This window comes from Lolium perenne, unplaced genomic scaffold (genome assembly GCF_019359855.2).
Source record: "Lolium perenne isolate Kyuss_39 unplaced genomic scaffold, Kyuss_2.0 unplaced84, whole genome shotgun sequence".
NCBI lineage: Eukaryota > Viridiplantae > Streptophyta > Magnoliopsida > Poales > Poaceae > Lolium > Lolium perenne.
The window spans coordinates 1-19,518 of NW_027249042.1; the positions used below are offsets into that span (position 1 = coordinate 1).

Below are 19,518 nucleotides of genomic sequence, written 5' to 3' on the forward strand. Positions count from 1 at the left end.
GGATTCCGGCGTGCTGTGGCGAGTCAGACGCGTGCGCGGTGGCATCAACGGTAGTGGGCAGAGCAATGTATGTGCGAACGGAAGATTGGAGAGAGTTGGGCGCGGGAGAAGTTTTGCGAAGAAGAGCAGTGGCGGCGCAAGCAAGGGATGAACGGAGGTTGAAGAAGGATTTATATAAGAATCGGGTGAAGCAGTGTGCCGTTGGATGAAGAAATCGTGTGGTGAGAATGGATCTTCTAGACACAAGGGCAAAACAGTATTTTTATTGAGATAGGCGTTACCGTACGTGCGCCAGGAAAAGCGGAGGACGTGTGTCCCCCACTTGCACGACGTGTCAACATGGTCGAAGCAATGGACCCACAGGGCAGAGAACTCACGACTATTCGAGAAGGATGAAGTAAATTTGATTAAGGGAAGTATGTCGACAAGAAAAATAAAAGAAAAGTGACGACAGAAAGAATTATTCAATACTTCGGGAGCCTTTGATCAAATACAAGTTTTTGCCCAAATGCTCGGGGGCTACTTCAGAAAAAAGTAAATTTTCGAGTATGACAAATATAGAAATTGCGGGAGCCTACAACCAAGCACAAGTCCTTGGCTGTAGCCTCGGGGGCTACTCCCATCGGGAGCGCTGTTCGCGCACCCGATTTAAAAAAAAAAAAAAAAAAAAAAAAAAAAAGAGAGAAGAAGAAAGAGATCATATTGGGAAGTAATGAAAATATAGCGACAAGGTGGACTAAAATGTTGAGCCTACAACCAAGCACAAGTTCTTGGTTGTAGCCTCGAAACTACTCCCATCGGGAACGCTGTTCGCGTGCCCGATGAAATTAACAAAAATAGAAAAACAAGAGAGTATATTTCGAGTTATAATTAACTCTACATATACTCCCATCGGGAGAACAATATAAGTCATATATGACTCGATAAAATGTGCCATTCCAACAGCCGGAAAAGCACTCGACAATATATTCTCAGAACGCCGAAGTTGCGATCAATTTCTGAATGCCGCAAAATTTGCGAAGGTAAGACCCCAGATCCGTTCTGCTGGGCGTGGCATCGCCAAAGACTGCGCTCACTACTTTTATCCGTATCAACGGATACGAAGAAAAATCCTAACGGACGCGTTAGGTACCGATAAATTTGACCGGGACTCGACGAATGGTAAGACCTTAAGCGGCACACTGTCGACGTTTACACCAGTATCCCGAGATCATGTCCGGGGACGTGATTTTGAAGTAGGTTTTTGCGGATTGCCACTAGAGCAGTTAACTAGTACCTGATCCGTCAGATGAACTAGCCCCAATTACCAGTATCCCTGTACAATATAGAATTTTATGTGAAGAAATATAAAAGGTTAAAGCTTTCGAGTAAAAATAAACAATGGAGATTTTCCCGACTCTACGATTCAAGCAAAATCTCGGGGCTCTTGACATAGGCATCCCAAATGGGCCTGCCAAGATGGTACCGGGGTTTCTGAAGCCCAATACCCGAAGAATAAGAAGATTCGGGAGCCCAAGATTTACTAAGGAAAGATAGAGTTGTAATAGGAAGTGTTGTTTGTGATCTGGCGGGATGAGTTAGAAACCGTCCCGGACTATGTAAACTTGTATAGCACGGATCCCTCGGCTCCACCTCATATATAAGGGGGAGTCGAGGGACAAAGAATCAATCGAATCATTGTCTGCAAACCCTAGTTTTCATAGTCGTCGAGTACTTTTCGGCTGAAACCTTCGAGATCTACTTGCCCTCTACTTCTAACTAAACCCTAGCCTATAATCCATAGGCATTGACAAGTCAATACCTTGTCACTTGGTGCTCTTTCTTGATCTCAATCTCAGCAGCTTTTAGCATGCCAAAAAGTTCAGGTAACTCCTTGTTCATGTTCTGCATATTGTAGTTCATCACAAAGTTCTTGTAACTTGGTGGCAGTGATTGAAGGACACGATTAATCCCCATTCTGTTAGGAATCACTATTCCCAAGTCACTGAGTTTCTTCGCATGCCCGGTCATGGCGAGCATGTGCTCACTAACGGAGCTGCCTTCTTCCATCATACAGCTGAAGAAATGTTTCGATGCTTCATAGCATTCCACTGCCGCATGAGTCTCGAATATAGCTTTCAGCTCATTCATCAACTCATGAGGATCATGGTGCTCAAAACGTTTTTGAAGATCGGATTCCGGATCGCACGGGATGGCACACTGAACTTGAGAGTACCGAGTTTTCCGAGTCGCGTAAACAGCTTTTACTTCATCGGATTCATCTTCTGCAGGAGGGTCACCTAGCGGTGCATCAAGCACAAATTGCAGATTTCCGCCAGAGAGGAAGATCCTCACATGACGGAACCAGTCGGTGAAGTTGCTACCGTTGCTCTTAAGTTTCTCTTTCTCTAGGAACTGATTAAAATTGATTGGGGACGCCATCTCTACAACATATATTTGCAATAGTTTAGACTAAGTTTATGACAAATTGAGTTCAAATTTTAATTCAACATAATTAAAAATCTAGGTGAACTCCCACTCAAAACAATATCCCTCGCATTGTCTTAGTGATCACACGAACCAAATCCACCGCACCTAAACCCGATCATCACGAGAAAAGGTGTGATTTCAATGGCGAACACTCAAAGTGTTCATCATATCAACCATATGATTCATGCTCTACCTTTCGGTATCACGTGTTCCGAGACCATGTCTGTACATGCTAGACTCGTCAAGGCCACCTTAGTATCCGCATGTGCAAAACTGTCTTGCACCCGTTGTATGTACTTATCGAATCTATCACATCCGATCATCACGAGATGCTTCGAAACGATAAGACTTGATAACGGTGCTACTAAGGATGAACACTTTATTATCTTGAGATTTTAGTGAGAGATCATCTTATAATGCTACCGTCGCGATCTAAGCAAAATAAGATGCATAAAAGGATTAACATCACATGCAGTTCATATGTGATATGATATGGCCCTTTTGTCTTTGCGCCTTTGATCTTCATCTCCAAAGCACGGACATGATCTCCATCATCTTCGGACATGATCTCCATCATCGTCGGCGAAGCACCAAGGTCAATGGCACCGTCTTCATGATTGTCCTCCATGTAGCAACTATTACAACTACTTTGAAATACTACTCAACATGAAATTTAAAGACAACCATAAGGCTCCTGCCGGTTGCCACAATACAATAATGATCATCTCATACATATTCATCATCACATTATGGCCATATCACATCACCAAACCCTGCAAAAACAAGTTAGACGCTCTCTAATTTGGTTTGCATATTTTACGTGGTTTAGGGTTTTCGTTATAGATCTAATCTACCTACGAACATGAACCACAACGTTGATACTAATGTTGTCAATAGAAGAGTAAATTGAATCTTTACTATAGTAGGAGAGACAGACACCCGCAAAGCCTCTTATGCAATACAAGTTGCATGTCGAACGAGGAACAAGTCTCATGAACGCGGTCATGTAAAGTTAGTCCGAGCCGCTTCATCCCACTATGCCATAAAGATGCAAAGTACTCAAACTAAAGATAACAAGAGCATCAACGCCCACAAACCATTGTGTTCTACTCGTGCAACCATCTATGCATAGACACGGCTGCGATACCACTTGTAGGATAACGTTGCATAGAAAACAAAAAATTTCCTACCGCGAACACGCAATCCAAGCCAAGATGCAATCTAGAAGACGGTAGCAACGAGGGGTATCGAGTCTCACCCTTGAAGAGATTCCAAAGCCTACAAGATGAGGCTCTTGTTGCTGCGGTAGACGATCACTTGCCGCTTGCAAAAGCGCGTAGAAGATCTTGATCACGATCGGTTCCGGCGCCACGAACGGGCAGCACCTCCGTACTCGGTCACACGTTCGGTTGTTGATGAAGACGACGTCCACCTCCCCGTTCCAGCGGGCAGCGGAAGTAGTAACTCCTCTTGAATCCGACAGCACGACGGCGTGGTGTCGGTGGCGGTGTAGAAGTCCGGCGGAGCTTCGCTAAGCTACGCGGGAAATATGAAGTGGAGGAGCAAAGCTAGGGTTTGGGAGGGGGTGGCCGGCCACTCAAGGGGGCGGCCAAGCTATGGTCTTGGGGTGGCCGGCCCCCTCCCTTGGCCCCTCATTATATAGGTGGATCCCAAGTGTTGGTGTCCAAGTCTTCGAATAAGACCGAAACCAAAACCTTCCATAGGAGGGGCAAACCTAGCCCAACTAGGACTCCCACCCAAAGGTGGGATTCCCACCTCCCATGTGGGGGTGGCCGGCCCCCTATGGTGGAGTCCACTTGGGACTCCACCCCCACTAGGGCTGGCCGGCCATGGAGGTGGAGTCCCTTGTGGACTCCACCTTCCTTGGTGGTTTCTTCCGGACTTTTCTAGAACCTTCTAGAACCTTCCATAGAACCTTCCGCGACATTTTATTTCACATAAAATGACATCCTATATATGAATCTTATTCTCCGGACCATTACGGAACTCCTCGTGATGTCCGGGATCTCATCCGGGACTCCGAACAAATATTCGAACTCCATTCCATAATTCAAGAACTACCATTTCAACATCCAACTTTAAGTGTGTCACCCTACGGTTCGAGAACTATGCGGACATGGTTGAGTACTCACTCCGACCAATAACCAATAGCGGGATCTGGAGATCCATAATGGCTCCCACATATTCAACGATGACTTTAGTGATCGAATGAACCATACACATATATTACCAATTCCCTTTGTCTCGCGATATTTTACTTGTCCGAGGTTTGATCTTCGGTATCACTCTATACCTTGTTCAACCTCGTCTCCTGACAAGTACTCTTTACTACGTGGTATGTGGTCTCTTATGAACTCATTCATATGCTTGCAAGACATTAGACGACATTCCACCGAGAGGGCCCAGAGTATATCTATCCGTCATCGGGATGGACAAATCCCACTGTTGATCCATATGCCTCAACTCATACTTTCCGGATACTTAATCCCACCTTTATAGCCACCCATTTACGCAGTGGTGTTTGATGTAATCAAAGTACCTTTCTGGTATAAGTGATTTACATGATCTCATGGTCATAAGGACTAGGTAACTATGTATCGAAAGCTTATAGCAAATAACTTAATGACGAGATCTTATGCTACGCTTAATTGGGTGTGTCCATTATATCATTCACACAATGACATAACCTTGTTATTAATAACATCCAATGTTCATGATTATGAAACTAATCATCTATTAATCAACAAGCTAGTTTAAGAGGCATACTAGGGACTTCTTGTTTGTCTACATATCACACATGTACTAATGTTTCGGTTAATACAATTCTAGCATGATATATAAACATTTATCATAAACATAAAGATATAAATAATAACCACTTTATTATTGCCTCTAGGGCATATCTCCTTCATCATATTCAAACAAGAGCCCACAAGATGAGTAATAAAATATTTTTATTATGAATGGAGCTTGTTTGAGCAAACATGCCACCTAGGAACAAGATAATTAAGAGCATCAACTCTAAGTGGCATAACCTCATATGTTCACATTTTCTAGGCTTGTGATATGTACAAAACATATTACTCCCCCATAATGTGATAAAACATTTCTTCTAAATAAGAGGCAACTAAAATTCAACTAGAGATGATTAATGGATATTTAGAATTTGAATTTCTCATGAGTATGGCACACCACATAGTGACTAGATAATCTTGCAATATCAATACTAAGTGGTGGTACCCATGTACACACATTTTAAAGGAAGAGAGATGCACAAAGCATATCACTCCCCCAAAATGGGATGTTCCATTAATCACTTCAAAGAGAGCCAAATAAGATATCATCAAGATGCATTAGGCTCAAAACAATACACAAGTATATGATGAGTCAAACAAACATACTTGAATACACAAGATCGGCAAGTAAGACACAACACATACATACACATATTTGGTACAAAACCAAACATGCAAAGGGGCAAGTAACTTACAATAAACATGAAGAGTTGAAGTATAAGTTACCGCAAAGAGGAACATTGGATATAAGATATAGATGATAATCCATATGACTTGGCTTGGTCAAAATATAATATATGAAGATCCCTTAATTCTTCATGAAGTAGCCAAGTCTCCAATGACCTCCACTTGTACCTATTGATCAAGTTTGAGATTGTTGGTCCCCAACCAAGTTGGGTCCTAAGAGATTAGTCACAATAGGCTTGGCAACCCAAATGGTTCTTTTCTTGAAACCACTTTGAGTTCCAACAAACTTGGCAAACACATTGCCATCCTTATCCTTCCCTAGAGAATAATCATTATCAACAATTATAGGGTTAGATAAGGTACTACCTAAGCAAGAAGAAGCAAAGTGCCCCTTCTCACGGCATAAGTAGCAAGTGTTCCCCTTTCTCTTCTTTATTGATTTCTTCTCTTGGGGAACAATATCTTGATTCTTCTTGGGAAGTGGCCTATCTTCAACTTGAGGTCGAGCATGAGCTTGACCTTTACCTTGTGGCCGTTTCCCTTGTTGTTTCTCACTCAAGTGCTTCTTCTTCTTCTTCAATGGGCATGATCTAACATGATGCCCTTCAACCTTACACTTGAAACAAACCAACATGGCCGGATCCTTGACTTTGTCTTGGCCCTTCTTCTTGTTGCTCTTGCTCTTGGACTTATTCTTGTTATTGGAGTTGAATCCAAGTCCACTCTTGTCATTGGGGGATTGTTGCACACTTAGCATCTTGTCAAGTGCGGATTTCCCTTCATGACGCTTTTCCAAGTCTTTCTTTAAAGAAAGGACTTGGGCCTCGAGCTCTTTGATTTCCTCTACATGGTTAGTAGAAATACAAGTACTAGAGGAAGTAGAAGCTTCATTGTTAGAGCAACAAGGCAAAGTGAGTAATCCAACACAAGGTGTATCACTAGTTTGACTAGATGGATTACAAGGACTAGCACATGGCAATATAACATTTGTAGTAGAGATTGTGCTAACATCCATATGAGGCTCACAAGATGTTACCTTAGTGATACTTGCCTCATGAGCTAACTTTAGCCCATCATAGGAAATTAGAAGATCATCATGAGAGCTTGAGAGCTTATTATGACTTTCTTCCAATTCCCTATAATTGCTAGTTAGCAACTCAAGTTGAGCCCTTAGCTCAACATTCTCCTCTAAGGTAGATGCTTCACAAGAATTAGAGTTAGTAGCACAAGCATCAACAATAGTTTTCTCATTTTCATGCATATAGGATTCAATTTTTTGTGTAAGCATAAAATTAGTATGCTTCTCATCTTTTAGCTCATGCTTGAGGAGAGTGAATCTCATTTCCTCATTTTCAACATGGGACTCCAACTTCACTATGGTTTCCCTATATTTATTCAAGATATCCATAGAGTGTTCGAGATTAGCACGAGCTTCTTTATTACCATGAAGAGAAGCATATATCGTTGCCATATTATGCACCAAGGTATTATATTCTTCATCATAATCATCATCATCACTCTCATCATTAGAGGAAGTGTTAGGAGTCAAAGTAGGAGATACCTTTGATCCATTTGCCATAAGGCACATGTGCATACCGGAGAATGAAGATGAAGATATTCTTGAATCCTCATTTGAAAACATGTCTTGATCCATAGAGTGTTCGGTTTCCTCTACAATGTTAGTCAACAAGCAACTAGAGGAAATAGAAACATTTTGATTATGGGAGCAAGACAAGGCAAGCATATCCTCATGAGATCTATGTAAGCAATTTACACATGATATGCAAGGACTATCAACACAAGCATGTAGATTATTTTCAATGCAAGATGTGTTTAAGTCCAAAGAGGAAACATTGCAATGAGATAGAGATGAAGAGTCATCACTATTGAGCACAATATCAACATTGCAATTTCCCTCACCACTCACCATATCATTACCTTGTGTCTTGCAACACGTTGGTGAAGTGGAAGAAGATGATGACTCATCACGGCCGGAGGTGGAAGCAACTTGGAGCTCTTCATGATGTGAAGAAGAAGAGAGCTCCTCGGAGTCACCACCGACCAAATGAGAAGTGGATCCACCAAACATTTCCTTAAGCTTGATCCACATCTCATGAGACGACTTTCGCTTTATATATATCAAGAACCTACGAAAATCGGGTCTCAAGGAGAATAAAAGCTCATTAGATACTTGAGCTTCAAGATGTAAGTTTTTCTCATCCTCTAAAGATAGATTTTGAGGATCCATCGGAGGAGAAAAACCTACATCTAGAAATTGCTCAATGTTTGGACACAAGGTCCGAAGTTTACAAAGCAAGCAATTTCGCCACAAATGATAATTTGTGCCAACAAAGATAATTGTGTCATTGTGCACTAAATTACTAGCCGACATCTTTACTCTCAAGGCGGTGAAGCCTAAAACAAGGAGAGACCTTGCTCTGATACCAATTGAAAGATCGAGATGTCGCCTAGGGGGGGGGGTGAATAGGCAATTACAAACTCTTGCGGATTTGTCTTGTAAGAATGCGGAATTAAACTATCGTTTAGTTTACAAGCACAAACCCTAAATATGCTAAGCTCAACTAAGTGTAACAATAGCAACTAGAGCTAAGCAAGATAGGCACAAGATATATGTAGCACAAGTGATAGCAAGATATATGTACTTCAAGCACGATGGCTATCACAAGGAAAGAGAGCTCGGGTATAGAAATAACCGAGGCACGCGGAGATGAGGATGTATTCCCGTGTTCCCTTGCTTTGCAACAAGGTACGTCACGTTTGGAGGAGTGGAGGTCCCACGAAGGATTCCCCGCGCCACGAAGGCTCACCCTATTCTCCGAACCACACCCACGAAGGATTATGGCCCTTTCCTTATGGTTAGCTTTTCCTCCGCTCCGGAGATGGCAAGCTCCACAACCACTTCACAAGCTCCACGAAGGAGAAGCCCGGGCCCCTTCACAATCTTCCACGAAGAGATCACCGGGACACCAACCAAGCCAACTAGGAGGTCACCCTCCAAGAGTAACAAGCTCACGGTCTCTCACTCGAACAAATCGTGGTGGAGAGCTCAACACTATGCAATGATGCAAAGCAAGAACACCGGAGGTGTTCAAGTCCTTCACACTCAAATCCCACCAAAGCAACGAATGCTAGGATGAGATTGGAGAGGAAGAACAAGGGGAAAGTCAACCAAAGACTCCAAGATCTAGATCCCAAGAGATTCCCTCACTTAGAGAAGAATTGGTTTGGTGGAAGTGTAGATCTAGATCTCCTCTCTCAAATCCTCAAATATGAGCAAGAATCATGGGGGGGAACAAGAGAGAGAGCAACTTCTTCAAATGCAACAATGGAGGTGAGAGAAAGAGAAGAAGTGCCTTGGCTCAAGGTGGAAGAAGCCTATTTATAGCAAAGGGAGAAATAGAGCTGTTGGGGAAAAAAGACAGGAAAAAAACAAAAGAAATCGGGCTGAAAAACACCCCAGGCCGGCGGCCCAGGCCCGGCTGACCGGAACTGGGGCTGAGGAGGCCGGTTCCCTGTCCGGCAAGCCGGCCAGCCGGCCGGGCGGGAGCAAGCTGGGCGCGCGGAGCGACCAGCCCAGCGGGGCGAGCCGCGAAGGGGCGGCGAGTAGGCGTGGGCGCGCGGGGCGCGCGGCCGCGTGGGCGAGCGGCGGGAAGGCGGCCCAGCCGTGCGGGCGGCGCGGAGCAGAGCGGGCGCGCGGGGAGGCGGCCCGATCCGGCGGGGAGGCCGGTCGGCCAGGGCGGCGCCGAGCGGGCCGGTCGGTGACCGGGCCTGCGACCGGACGGGGCGGCCAGGCCCACGGGACTCCGCCCGGATGGCACCGGTTCCCAGGCCGGTTTTCGACCGGGTGGGCCGGCGCCTGGCCCGGTCCGGCCGGCTGGCTCCTTCCCCTTTTTTTCTTTTCTTTTTCTTCTTTTCTCTTTTTCCTTTTTCTTTAATAACAATTGCTCCCGAACTCCGAATCGCATGAAACCAATTTTGCTTGGAAGATAACAACAAATGCTATCTAATAGAAAGTGAAAACCCAAGAATCTGTAGGAGGGGATTTTATCATAAATATAAAAGGTAGAACCTTATATCATGAATAACCGGTAAAATCACCCAACATCGAAAACGCAATAGAAGATGCATGTGGATTCCGTTTTCGATGAAGTTGGGCTTGTTGTAAAGCTAGCAACAAGCTCAAGAACCTCACACAGAGAAACACCAAGAAGCAATAGGGATATGCAAAGTATGCAAAGGATTGAGCTCCCTAAGACGATGTGATCAAGTTACCCAACCGAAAGCCCCTCTTAATAGTGCGGCTATGTATCCTATAATCCGGTCTCCCATCAACCACCTTGAGACCGGTAAAAGGAAAACCTATCAAGGTCATACCTTTGCCTTGCGCATCCCGCTTGATCTTGATGATAACTCTTCAAGCTCTACACAAGCCGGAATGCCTCACTTGATCAATGTTGCTTTGTGAAGACTCACAAATGCTCCCCCATACACTATGATGGGAAAGCTCCATTGATGCACATCTTCACATGTCCATTATCACCAAATGGACGGCAAGCTTCAAGCATGTGATCCACTCAAGATGCTCATCTTGAACTTGCCCAACTCACTCCTTGTATCTTCTCATACTCACATAAGATAGAGCATGGCTAATATTGAGTTCCACATAAGAACTCCATCTTCATTTCTTCTTCTTGATCATATCACATATATATATATCTTCATACCGATGATCTTGATGCCAATACACAAAGTATATCTTTATCTTCATGACATCCATACTTGAATCCAACACATGGAGAGCAAGTAGATCCTATGGAATATTCCTTCATATAAACTCAATGAAAACATTAGTCCATAGGGGTTGTCATTGATTACCAAAAACACACATAGGGGCAATATACCCTTACAAACACCTTGGGAGAGAACGTTTTTCTCCTACTGGTCGATAAACCTTGGTTTCTTACTGAGGGAAAACTTCCTTCTGTGCTCATCATACCTTCCTCTTGGGGTTCCACTCAACGTTGCTCATAAATTCTCCTTCATCAACTCCGCGCTCAGCAGAGCCTTCGTGCTCGAGTTACTTGTATCATCATATATGGTGCTTCACCTAGTTTGCATTAGGCTCATCTTTATATTCCTCAAAGCCTAACATTGCAAAGAAAGAATTAAAATTTGTAGAAACCTATTCACCCCTCTAGGTTTACCATCTCTGAACTTTCACTTTGTTGTTGTGGTCTGTTCATACTTGTTATCTGTTGGTACTTGCTATTTTGTGGTCTGTTGGTACTTCTTATCTCAAATGTATGGAAAACCTATGATGTTGTGGTCTCTTGATGTGTCAAATTTATGTTCTGTCAAAATTGTTGCCTCAAATTTATGACCAAAAGGGTCTCGACAATCAATATCGAGACCAAAATGGTAAACAAGTATGATCAAAAGGGTCTCGACAATCGATGTCGACCAAAATGGTAAACAAGTATGACCAAAAGGGTCTCAACAATCGATGTCGAGACCAAAATGGTAAAAAGGTATGGTCAAAAGGGTCTCGACAATCGATGTTGAGACCAAAACGGTAAACAAGTATGACCAAAAGGTTCTGGACAATCGATGTCCATACCAAAATGGTAAACGAACCATGACCAAAAGAAGACAAATTACTAGTTCAACAGACAAACCACCACATCATTCAACTTATTACATCAATCTACTAGTTCATGCCCACTACTCATGACAAATTACTAAATAGTTTAACAATACATTCATGCCCACTACTCATCACAAATTACTAAATAGGTCAATAGTACATTCATGTTGACTACTCATCACAAATTTCTTTGATCTTTCTAAGCTTTTGATCTAGCCCCTTCATTATGTTTCACAAGTTCAATGAAGTGCTCTAGCTTTCTCTTATCTTCCTTCAACTTGTCCCTCTCCTGCTCCGCCTTCAACCTCAAACACTTGTGCATGTTAGAAGTTGATGCATCAATTTTTTTCTTATGCTCCAGTTCTGCCCCGGCATCAAGCAAAGTTTGTTTAGCTTTGGCCTTCAGAGCTAGTGTAACTTGCTTCTCTTCCACCACTTGATTCAGATCATCTCGTGCAAGCTTCAGGTGAACCTTAAGCTGTGTAATCTCATCCCGATCCTTGTACATTGTCTCAACATCTTGTAGGGCATCATTAACCCTACCCTCTTTGCAGGTGGAATACATTCCGAGAGCTTCAACATGGATTTGCAAAGGGGTGCAGGCCAAACATCATCAACCCAGTGCACAAAGTCACATGTTTCTCCATTCTAAAATGTACATGACATGGCAGAGAACAATTAGTACCACATACCGCATTAAACCTATCAATCAATGATTGCGGAGGGGATCATCAGTAGCACATACATCCCCTGCACATGCCAAGAACCTCCTGCCAATCCAGCATCCTTCAATAGAGACATGTTTGATAGCCACACAATTACATTTGCAAAACACATGCATATCTCCATCATCGGCTCTTTCACAGTAATCTGAGTCATACATGCTATCGAGACCCTAACAAACCAAATGTACAGAGTAAATAGCCTAAAATCGAGCTCAAATCAGAAACCCCCAAATTAATATGAACCCTAACCCTAGGATTGCGATAGTGCGCAGGAAAACACTAACCTCGGTGCCTAGGGAGCTCAAATCGTCGGGAGATTCGACGCCGTCGCTCCAGGAAACCATTCCGGCGGTGCTGCGGCAGAGCTATGCGGCGGTGCGAAGGCGGTATCGGGGTGCGACGAGCAATGACAGGGAAGCGAGCGCGAGCAGACAAGATGACGAAGCCGCCGTATCGAACGATCATTTAACACAACGCGGACCTAACGGCCGCCCACGTCCTTCGTCCAGACATGGACACGTGGCACCTGACATCGGGGCCCATATGCCAGAAACGTGGTTAAACCCTGCTGAACGTGGAATCAATGCTTTCTGTCGAGCACCCGCTCCTGAGTTGGTCGTTATGTGTCGCTCAGCCTCCAGTCGGTGGTCATGTGACACGGCTACCTCAGTTGTAGTGATTTTTTTTTTCATTTCATTTCCTCGAGCCAATAGGTATTTGCGTGGAAGGACGAAGACATGACCATGGTGGGAAAGAGGAAGGTTCGCTTCCATTGCGTAGCCCGAAATGATAATTTTGACCGTGCGAACGGGTCTGAGCCTTTGGATCTGAATCGGATGGTACATATCACTAGCGGCGCAGCTTGACGAGAGAGAAAGTAAGCAGCAACCAACCGCGTAGCGTAGTCGGCCATTGCATTTGCATTGACCTTTCTCTCCCCAAACGGAAACCTCGCCTCATCCGCCGCGCCATGGCCGCCGCGACGGTGGCCGCCGAGATCGCCGCGCTCCCGGAGCCGCGGGGGCCCCTGCGCCGACTCTGCGGAGACCTCGCGCGCCGTGTCCGCCTCCTCGCCCCGCTCCTCGACGACCCGTCCTCCGCGCCCGCTTCCTCGACCCCTCTCGCCGACGCCCTCCGCGCCGCGCGCGACCTCCTCCACTCCGTCCACCACGGCAGCAAGATCTACCAGGTATTCCAATCCCCCCCCCCCCCCCCCCCCCATTCTTCTTCTACTATTACCGCCACTAGGCTCCAACGATTCCTCCATTTATCCAATTCAATCCCACGCAGGCCACGCGAGGCCGGGACGGTCTCCTCCGCGAGTTCGCCGCCGTCAACAGGCAGATCCAGGAGGCGCTGGACCAGCTTCCCTACCACGCCTTCGACATGCCCGAGGAGGTGCAGGAGCAGGTCGCGCTCGTGCACTCCCAGTTCAAGAGGGCTGCGGCGAGGGCGACGGCGGACCCGCCAGACGCTCAGCTCGCCAGGGACCTGGACTGGGCGCTCCCCGGCGACAAGCCCTGTTTCCCCGCTCTCCTGGGGAGGGTCTCGGAGAAGCTGCAGCTGGAGACCATGGCGGACATGAAGAAAGAGTCCGTGGCTTTGCACGAGATGGTCATTTCCAGTGGGGGCGAACCGGATGGGTGCGTCGACGAGATGTCGTCCTTGCTCAAGAGGCTCAAGGACTGCGTGATCACTCAAGAGCCCGCGTCCGAGGCTCTCGGCGGCGGCAGGTCTTCCTCTATTAAGCATAGGTCTCCCATCATCCCGGACGAATTCAGATGCCCCATTTCGCTCGAGCTCATGCAAGACCCCGTCATCGTCTCTAGCGGCCAGGTACATTTGCTGGATTACTACTATGCGACCCTGCCAGTCATTCCTCTACGAGCACATTCTAATGATCCTTGTCTTCTTCTCTTTTCAGACGTACGAGCGATCCTGCATCCAGAAGTGGCTTGATTCCGGACACAAGACCTGCCCTAAGATGCAGCTGCCCCTCACACATACTTCCCTCACCCCAAACTTCGTCCTCAAAAGCCTCATTGCGCAGTGGTGTGAAGCCAACGGTATCGAGCTTCCCAAGAACAAAGCCAACTCCCATGATAAGAAAGTGGTCAAAAGTTCAGACTATGACAATGCTGGTCTGGTCTCGCTCATGAGTAGGCTGCGCAGTGTCAACCAGGACGAGCAGCGGGCAGCTGCAGGGGAGATCCGGTTGCTCGCAAAGAGAAATGTGAACAACCGCATATGCATTGCTGAAGCGGGAGCGATTCCCTTGCTGGTCAATCTGCTCTCCTCTTCCGATCCAAGAACGCAGGAACATGCTGTCACGGCACTCCTTAATCTCTCCATCCACGAGAATAACAAGGCAAGCATCGTGGACTCCAATGCTATCCCTAAGATAGTGGAAGTGCTGAAAACCGGGAGTATGGAAGCCAGAGAGAATGCAGCAGCCACACTATTTAGCCTGTCAGTTGTGGATGAGAACAAAGTAACTATTGGCGCCGCTGGTGCGATACCTCCACTCATCAATCTTCTGTGTGATGGCAGCCCAAGAGGCAAGAAAGATGCAGCAACGGCAATTTTTAATCTGTGCATATACCAGGGCAATAAGGTCCGGGCGGTGAAAGCTGGAATCATCGTCCATCTGATGAACTTCCTGGTGGATCCTACCGGGGGAATGATTGATGAGGCACTCACTCTTTTGGCAATTCTTGCCGGTAACCCAGACGGCAAGGCTGTAATCACGCAATCAGAGCCAATGCCCCCACTTGTCGAGGTCATCCGAACTGGGTCTCCTCGCAATAGAGAGAATGCTGCAGCCATTCTATGGTCTCTTTGTTCTGCTGATGCTGAGCAAATCATGGCTGCAAAGGCAGCTGGAGGGGAAGATGCACTCAAGGAACTGTCAGAAACTGGCACAGATCGTGCAAAAAGGAAAGCTTCTAGCATCCTTGAATTCATCCGCCAAAAGGAAGAGGCGTGAACCGGACACCATAATTTTGTTGAAATCTGAGGTTGTGGCCTTAGCTATAGCCAATTGTACACGTAAATACTAAAGTTTTTCTGGATAGTGTTGACATTTGATTGTTTGTATCTAGGGAGGTGCTAAGAATTTTCTGTAATCATATAAATTGGCTGTATACTACTGTGTAACTCGGACCAAGTTGTACTTCTTGATAAGAAAATAGTAAATACTTTCCCTATTTGGTTTAGTTTGAAGGTTATTATCGTTTCAGCTTTCAGGTCTCATGCATTTAAACCCATTCCCATTTTGCTTGTAGAACAGGAAAGTCTATATTAGAGGAAGTGAAAAGGAGACCGGAAGTTGTTTTCTTCTTGGTCAGCTATGTACTTTTGGGTGATGTGTTGGGTGGCTTCATTTGAAGTAAGCTCCTTCTCAGAAAACTCTTATTACATGTAGTTTCTATTTTCATCGTTCTTGTGGAAAATCACAAGTACACTATCTATTACTAGGTTAATGTAGCTTAGCTTCTTTATAGTTTAGTCCCATATCATGGAGCTATATAATACTGTATCATCTAATACATCGAAACAACACTTTCTCTTGATAATTAAGTTGCGGTGCGACAGAATATTGATATAATATATAGTCCATTCTAGGCGAGTTATATATAATCATCATTTTCTGAGTCTACATGTAAGGAACCTTTTGTGGGCAGCGTATTTGGTGAATTGAGGACCACGGTGCAGTGTTTGTTTAATACACATCAACTACGGTATATGTTAGGATTAAGAAAAAAAGAAAATAAAGTTCTAAAAAAATCCTGCATTTCCCCTTTTGTGCATCTAAGATTTTCGCTAATGTTGCATACGTGGGTAGAGCATAGAATCAGACAGTAAACAGTTACTGACTTGCTATTATTCAATGGAATCAAACAAAGCGATGGTGTCATTGCATATGCAACTTAATCTGTTTTGACCATGTGGGGTTGGGTGGTTAGCAATCTCAAGTTCTACAAAAAGTAACTGTTTGCAATCTGAAGATTCAGAACAACTCTTGAACACTGAGCTGGCTATATGCTGGTGTGCAGAGAGAAGTGAAGAATCCATGAACTCAAATCAGCAGTTCTGCTCTGAACAAAATGTAGACGCAAGATGGAAAACATACAGTGAACCAACAAAGCAAGACGGTGCGGCACGTGGATCGTGTCTCATAATTCGGTGGTGGATACTTTGCATTTGCAAGCTATTAGTGCTTTAGAAGAAATAAAAAGAACAAAGGTTCAAAGGGGCAAAACATTAGAGAGTAGCGGCAAGATGTGTCCACTTCACCAGCAGGATATATATCATCACCATATTATTATGACATCTGAAATACACAACATGTTGTGACCATAACTAGATGTCTAGGAATGTCGTCCGCAGAATGTAGTCTTTTCGGTCCACGTCAGTCGTGTCTTAGCATTCTTTTATTCCTTTTGAGAACTGGAGAAGATCTGGTTGTTTTTGAGGGCAATGAGCTTATATAATAGTTGGGTATCATGCTGCCCATGTGGGGACAAGTGTCCTGCATTGGTTTCCCTGGAATTACAGGCAATACCAGCAGAAAGCCATTTCCCCTGCCTAAAAACACTAATGGGACAAACTTCAGCTGGCATGGGGCACCATGTTCCTCTGCGAAAAACAGGGTGGATTGTTTGCAGCTCTTGCTGAGACCATTGCTCTTCAATGGAAATCTCCGAAGCATTAGGTTCTGGTGAGTAAAACTGTAAAACAGAATGTAATTACTAGTTGTGCTCTGTTTCTATAAGAAATGACCATTTACTTTTAGCCACCCAGGTAAGATCAATCCGCAGTTATTGTTCGCATCACTTATACTAAACTTCTATGCATCTGTCTCAATCCTTGGCCTTTTAAATGCTATTTTTAGGTTCATTTGGTTTCATGCCATTTCATCTATGTAGCTACACATTATGCATGGTACCTTGTAGGCTTGTAGCCTCCACATCATTTAGTTAGTGAGACTAGAGCTGCACAAGTATAACAATAAAAAAACCCAGCCATCTCCCTACACTACAGTATGTCAGTATAGAGCACCAACATGGAACATGGAGTAGGCCAGGGGGTCTGTTTTCATGCATCTTCACATGGCCAACACACTTCTGAGCTAATCATGCGTGTCCATGTCATTTGCTCGCTTAATCTATCTAATCTCATATGTCTTTGCCCCCCTTAGACCAATAATCAATGACACTTCATGCGTGATGACACAGCTAAAATCTAATCCTCGCACTAAAACAATTAAGCAAGTTGGCTGAAGAGATCTAGATGCTGGTCTGGTAGTAGTGTTCAACTCTGTACTTTGACCCCAACCGCATGTACCTAATCAAGATTCCTGTATTTGGCTACAGCCAGAACATGCATTGTGATATTATTCTATTTCCACATGTGCTGTTAACTAGTGCTAATTCCAGCTTAGCAAGGCGCTCCCCATTGGCTCCACGCATCATGTTGCTACAATTATATGATAGTAGATGTTACTTACTATTTAATCTCTTCTCTTTGATGATATCAAAGTGGATCTGGATTGGTTGCAGTTGCAAGTTGGGAGTAAAATATCAATCGGAGCAGACCGTCCGATTTGGAAATCAAGGACCAAGATCCAATTCAGCAGCTTGGTTGTGACTGGAGAGATCTGATGGCCCACGTTTGATCTTGTGCGATGATTAGTTGTTTCAATGCCTGCCCTGACGACCTGTTTTGTCGCTTAGTTCGTAGTGAATCCCTGTATATAAAGGCTATGCATATGTGGGAGTAAGCTATTTGTTGTTGTACCTGCTAGTTAGCTTCATCATCTGAACCTGATAAGAAGAATGGTGCACATTGCCGATCCTGCGGGCGCTGTAGTGGTTGGTTGCAAGGTCCTGCCCATCTTCAATGAGAACGGCATTGTCGACGGTGCGGTGAAGAAGATTGTGCACAGGCTCGACGGGAAGAAGGCGGTCGCTCGGGTGAAGGAGCTCTTGAGGTGGGCCTCTCAGGTCAGGCCTCTCAGCACCAGCGCCAGTGGAAAGAAATGGAAGGTAAATATTATGTGCTCGAGCTGTTTTCCTAAGTTTTGGGCATTGTACATCTTTTGAAAATTTGTCGATCCAGATAGGAAAGTTTCTTATAAGCTAACTGGATTTACTTATTTCAGCAGGTTCTGAGCTTCCCGGGTAGGGATGGTGGTGGAACGAAGTGTGATGAGGTGAGCTCCGGCAAGCTGAGCTTCAAGTGGGAGGCAGGCAGCTGCTCGTCGGTGGCATCGTCGTCGGTGCTCTACTCGCCAGTGTCGTTCGCATCTGCGCCGGCTGCAAGGACGACGACGGAGCAGCTGCACACCCCGTCGAGGAATTACGTGTCGAGGTTGTCATCGGTGAGCCAGAAGAGCTCGTCGTCGTCGCAGGCATGCAGCCGGATGGCACAGTGGATCACCACGGATTCAGACTGTGAGTATCTCTACCTAACTTATGTACATGTTAGATGAGTAATTAATTTATGAATTTGACATGCTAATCCATCAAGTAGCCAGTGTGATATTGATGCTGTGTTTGGTTGATTAATTTGCAGTTGTGGTGCTGGAGCTGTAAGTTAGTGACAATTAGTAAGATGGAGGAGGCAGGCATCAGCAGCAGCAGCAGGAGAGGAAAGGCAAGGCAAGGCATGCATGTTTATGTGGAGCTGAGAATGGCAAATTGTATTAGCAAGCATTGAGAGATGGAGATCTGAAGCTAAACTTAGTGTTAGTTAGGGGAGGAAGCTTAAGCTAGATAGCAGATGTGTGAGTCAGACAGACAGACAGAGATGCAGTTGATGAAGTTGACTAAAATGTTGGCAGTTGTGAAATTCAGTTTCAAGTGTATATATATGTTATGTTTGGCTTGTGATTGATGATCAAGATGACTAGTATGTCCACCACGAACCTTTCATGTGTTTTTTACTTGTACTATACCACTGAAAATTGCCACGCCGCAGCTTAGTCTAACGACATTTGCCATACACGTCCGGAGTGAAGGGGTTTGAAGCAACCAAAAATTGCCACGTAGCAGCTTGTTTTGATGACATTTGCCATCCATAGTCCGCTAAAAAACTGAGGGCTGGCTGGCATGTTCGTGCTCCGAAAGACTAAAATCAGAGTTCTCTCGTTATA

At 44.9% G+C, this 19,518-nt stretch overlaps 2 protein-coding genes across 5 annotated transcripts; both read left to right on the plus strand.

Moving 5' to 3' along the window:
* Positions 1-13,253: 13,253 nt before the first annotated feature.
* Positions 13,254-16,868, plus strand: LOC127311728 (U-box domain-containing protein 12). Of its 3 annotated transcripts, XR_007857821.2 has the most exons (5): positions 13,254-13,551; positions 13,653-14,198; positions 14,287-15,552; positions 15,647-15,750; positions 16,418-16,868. XR_007857821.2 is itself a non-coding variant. In XM_051342193.2 (3 exons), the coding sequence occupies exons 1-3, from the start codon at positions 13,333-13,335 to the stop codon at positions 15,346-15,348; spliced, it is 1,827 nt and encodes a 608-aa protein (XP_051198153.1). In that variant the 5' UTR covers positions 13,254-13,332; the 3' UTR covers positions 15,349-15,577. The 3 variants fall into 3 exon arrangements, 1 of the variants encoding a protein (XP_051198153.1); XR_007857819.2 differs by having other exon boundaries at positions 15,647-16,868; XM_051342193.2 differs by lacking the exons at positions 15,647-15,750; positions 16,418-16,868 and having other exon boundaries at positions 14,287-15,577.
* A 153-nt stretch (positions 16,869-17,021) lies between these two features.
* LOC127311729 (uncharacterized) lies at positions 17,022-19,266 on the plus strand. Of its 2 annotated transcripts, none has more exons than XM_051342194.2 (3): positions 17,022-18,409; positions 18,526-18,817; positions 18,939-19,266. In XM_051342194.2, exons 1-3 carry the CDS (start codon positions 18,200-18,202, stop codon positions 18,956-18,958), a joined length of 522 nt encoding a protein of 173 aa, XP_051198154.1. In that variant the 5' UTR covers positions 17,022-18,199; the 3' UTR covers positions 18,959-19,266. The 2 variants fall into 2 exon arrangements, with proteins under 2 accessions (XP_051198154.1, XP_051198155.1); XM_051342195.2 differs by having other exon boundaries at positions 18,529-18,817.
* The last annotated feature ends 252 nt before the right edge of the window (positions 19,267-19,518 follow it).